Source organism: Phoxinus phoxinus, assembly GCF_949152265.1.
Source record: "Phoxinus phoxinus genome assembly, chromosome: 18".
Taxonomy (NCBI): domain Eukaryota; kingdom Metazoa; phylum Chordata; class Actinopteri; order Cypriniformes; family Leuciscidae; genus Phoxinus; species Phoxinus phoxinus.
The window spans coordinates 776,048-778,547 of NC_136893.1; the positions used below are offsets into that span (position 1 = coordinate 776,048).

Sequence of the window (2,500 nt, forward strand, 5' to 3'; positions counted from 1 at the left end):
TAATAAAATACAACTGTTCATGTTAGCTGAGGACCATTTATTATTAATAACAGATAGGCCTACAACTTTTCATTTAGTAAATGCTGAATTAGTATAATTAGCCTTAGAAGTATCTTCATCGTTAGTTCATGTTTACTAATGTACGGTAGTCAACTAATGTTAACACATAAAAACTTATTGAAACCTATCGTGATTTATTAAATTTATATTTTAATTTATATTGATAAATTATTAAATATATATTTTTATTTAATTTATATTATATATGTATTACTATTAGAACAAGGAAAACAGAACCAGCTGAAAGTTTAACATTTTACATTATTATGTTAATGTAAATAATGTTAATGATGATACTAGTCTTACTATTTTATGAAATATATTGTTATATAAATATTTAATTAATGCATTTAAAAATTGTCTATATATATGCATGTACATATGTATATTTATGCATTTTGCAGACATTTTTTATCCAAAGCGACTTACATTGCATTTCAAGGTACACATTTTACATTATTATTATTATTTACATGATATATGTTATCTTTATATGATATATTTATGCGGTCGCTGAAGTTGTGATAGTGACCAGACTGATGTAAATATGCTTCACACACACGTCAGGAGATACGACTCCACACGCAGAGATTAATCATTCATGCTCCGAGTAAACCTGCTGCACATCTTTAATTCATACTACACACACACACACACACACACACACACACACACACACACACACACACACACACACACACACACACACACACACTTCTTACATAACAGTCAGACTGACGGATTGATCTCGACGTGTGTGTGTGTGTGTGTGTGTGTGTGTGTGTGTGTGTGTGTGTGTGTGTGCGATACAACACTCGACTCAGGACCAGGAAGTGAGCCCCTGATTGACATGTGCAGTGATGATGTCACAGAATAACACTCACGATGATGTAACGCACACGTGGAACCATATCTGATCAAACCAGTGTTTATTTATGTAAAAATGTCTTTCTCTCCTGCGCTTCACATCTGCTCGTGTTCACTATAGTTTATAGTAGTGCTGTCATGAAGCTCATTTGAATAAAGCGTCTCTTAAAGGGACAGTTCACCCAAAAATGATCGTTGTCATAATTTAATCTCGCTCGTTTTCTTCCACCAATGACCTTCAGTCTTCAGTCGAGCACAGATGGAGATGTTTCGAAGAACGTCGTGAATCAAACACTGGCTTCCAGTGTAATGGACAAAACAAACTGAGGCGTTTAAAAAAACACATTTTGTTTTTTTATGCTTTCATTTTTCTGGATTATTCATGATGCAAATTTAGGAATATATTTCTGTCATAATTTCTTCAAGTTAAGCCAGACTTTTATGTCGGCGGTGTGTGAATCTGACGTGTCTAAACTCAGGATGGATGTTGTGCATCTCCGTGTTCCGTCTGATGGCATCATCAGGTCGCTGTTGCCATGGAAACTGGCTCTCTGTGTCTCACACACTCCTCACATGATGTTCAGACCCTGGGATAAAACACGAGCCTCTCACACACACACACACACACACACACGTAGTGCATGATGGTGATCATTAGTGTGTCGGCTCATCATCTGTGTTGTGAAGATCTGCAGAAAAACAAGGAACAGCCCATCATTAATTTAAGCATCTGCAGTTTACTCTCGTCCAATCACACGGCAGCGTTTGCCCTTAGTCGTTTCCCAACATGCATAAACTGACAATAAGCGATCCGTTTGTTCCCGTGTTTATTAATCTCTGTTAGTGTCGGTGAATTAAAGCTCAGGGTCATGAAATAATATTATCAGATACAAATTTTGATATTAATAATGTTGAAATTAACATTAACTACGATTATTAAATAAATTCACTCATTTAAATTATGAATAATAATCTTATTATAAAGTGTTACCGAATGTTTACATATTTGTACTGGAAAATAAGAGAAAATATTTTTGTGTTGTGTATTCAGCCTCATGTTTGTGTATTCAGTGTTTAATATGTGTGGGGGTTTGGTGTGTGTGTGTGTGCGTGTGCGTGTGCGTGTGTGTGTGTGTGTGTGTGTGTGTGTGTGTGTGTGTGTGTGTTTCTCACCTGTAGAAAGTCAGTGAGAAGGTTGGAGGAGCTGAAGGGACCAAACTGGATGATGATTTCAAAGAAATGGAAAAGGTATATTCTCTCTCTCTCTCACACACACACACACACACACACACACACACACACACACACACACACACACGCGCGTTCTGAGAAAATTCAGGAAAAAAAAGTAATAATTTATTATGAAATAAATAAACGTTCATAGAACATATTATTGTTAGCTGGGTTATTACAGTGAAGCTTTGAAACATTGAATAAAGTGACACAGAAATAACTTGACTTCTATTCAGTTTTACATGTGTGTGTGTGTGTGTGTGTGTGTGTGTGTGTGTGTGTGTGTTTGTTTACAGAAAGTGGACACAACGAGCAGAGCGGTGCTCGACATCATGACCAA

General features: G+C 36.1%; 1 protein-coding gene across 3 annotated transcripts in view; it reads left to right on the forward strand.

Moving 5' to 3' along the window:
• The window catches only part of sh3gl2b (SH3 domain containing GRB2 like 2b, endophilin A1), a 27,897-nt gene that overhangs the window by 13,537 nt on the left and 11,860 nt on the right, over positions 1-2,500 (forward strand). For all 3 annotated transcript variants that reach the window (XR_013794960.1, XM_079589504.1, XM_079589503.1), the window contains exons 2-3: positions 2,107-2,175; positions 2,457-2,500. The exon at positions 2,457-2,500 is cut by the window's right edge and continues 29 nt beyond it. Coding sequence is in view for 2 of the 3 variants with exons in the window: in XM_079589504.1 (XP_079445630.1) it covers positions 2,107-2,175; positions 2,457-2,500 (113 nt within the window). In the remaining variant the exon portion in view is untranslated. The remainder of the gene's footprint in view (positions 1-2,106; positions 2,176-2,456) is intronic.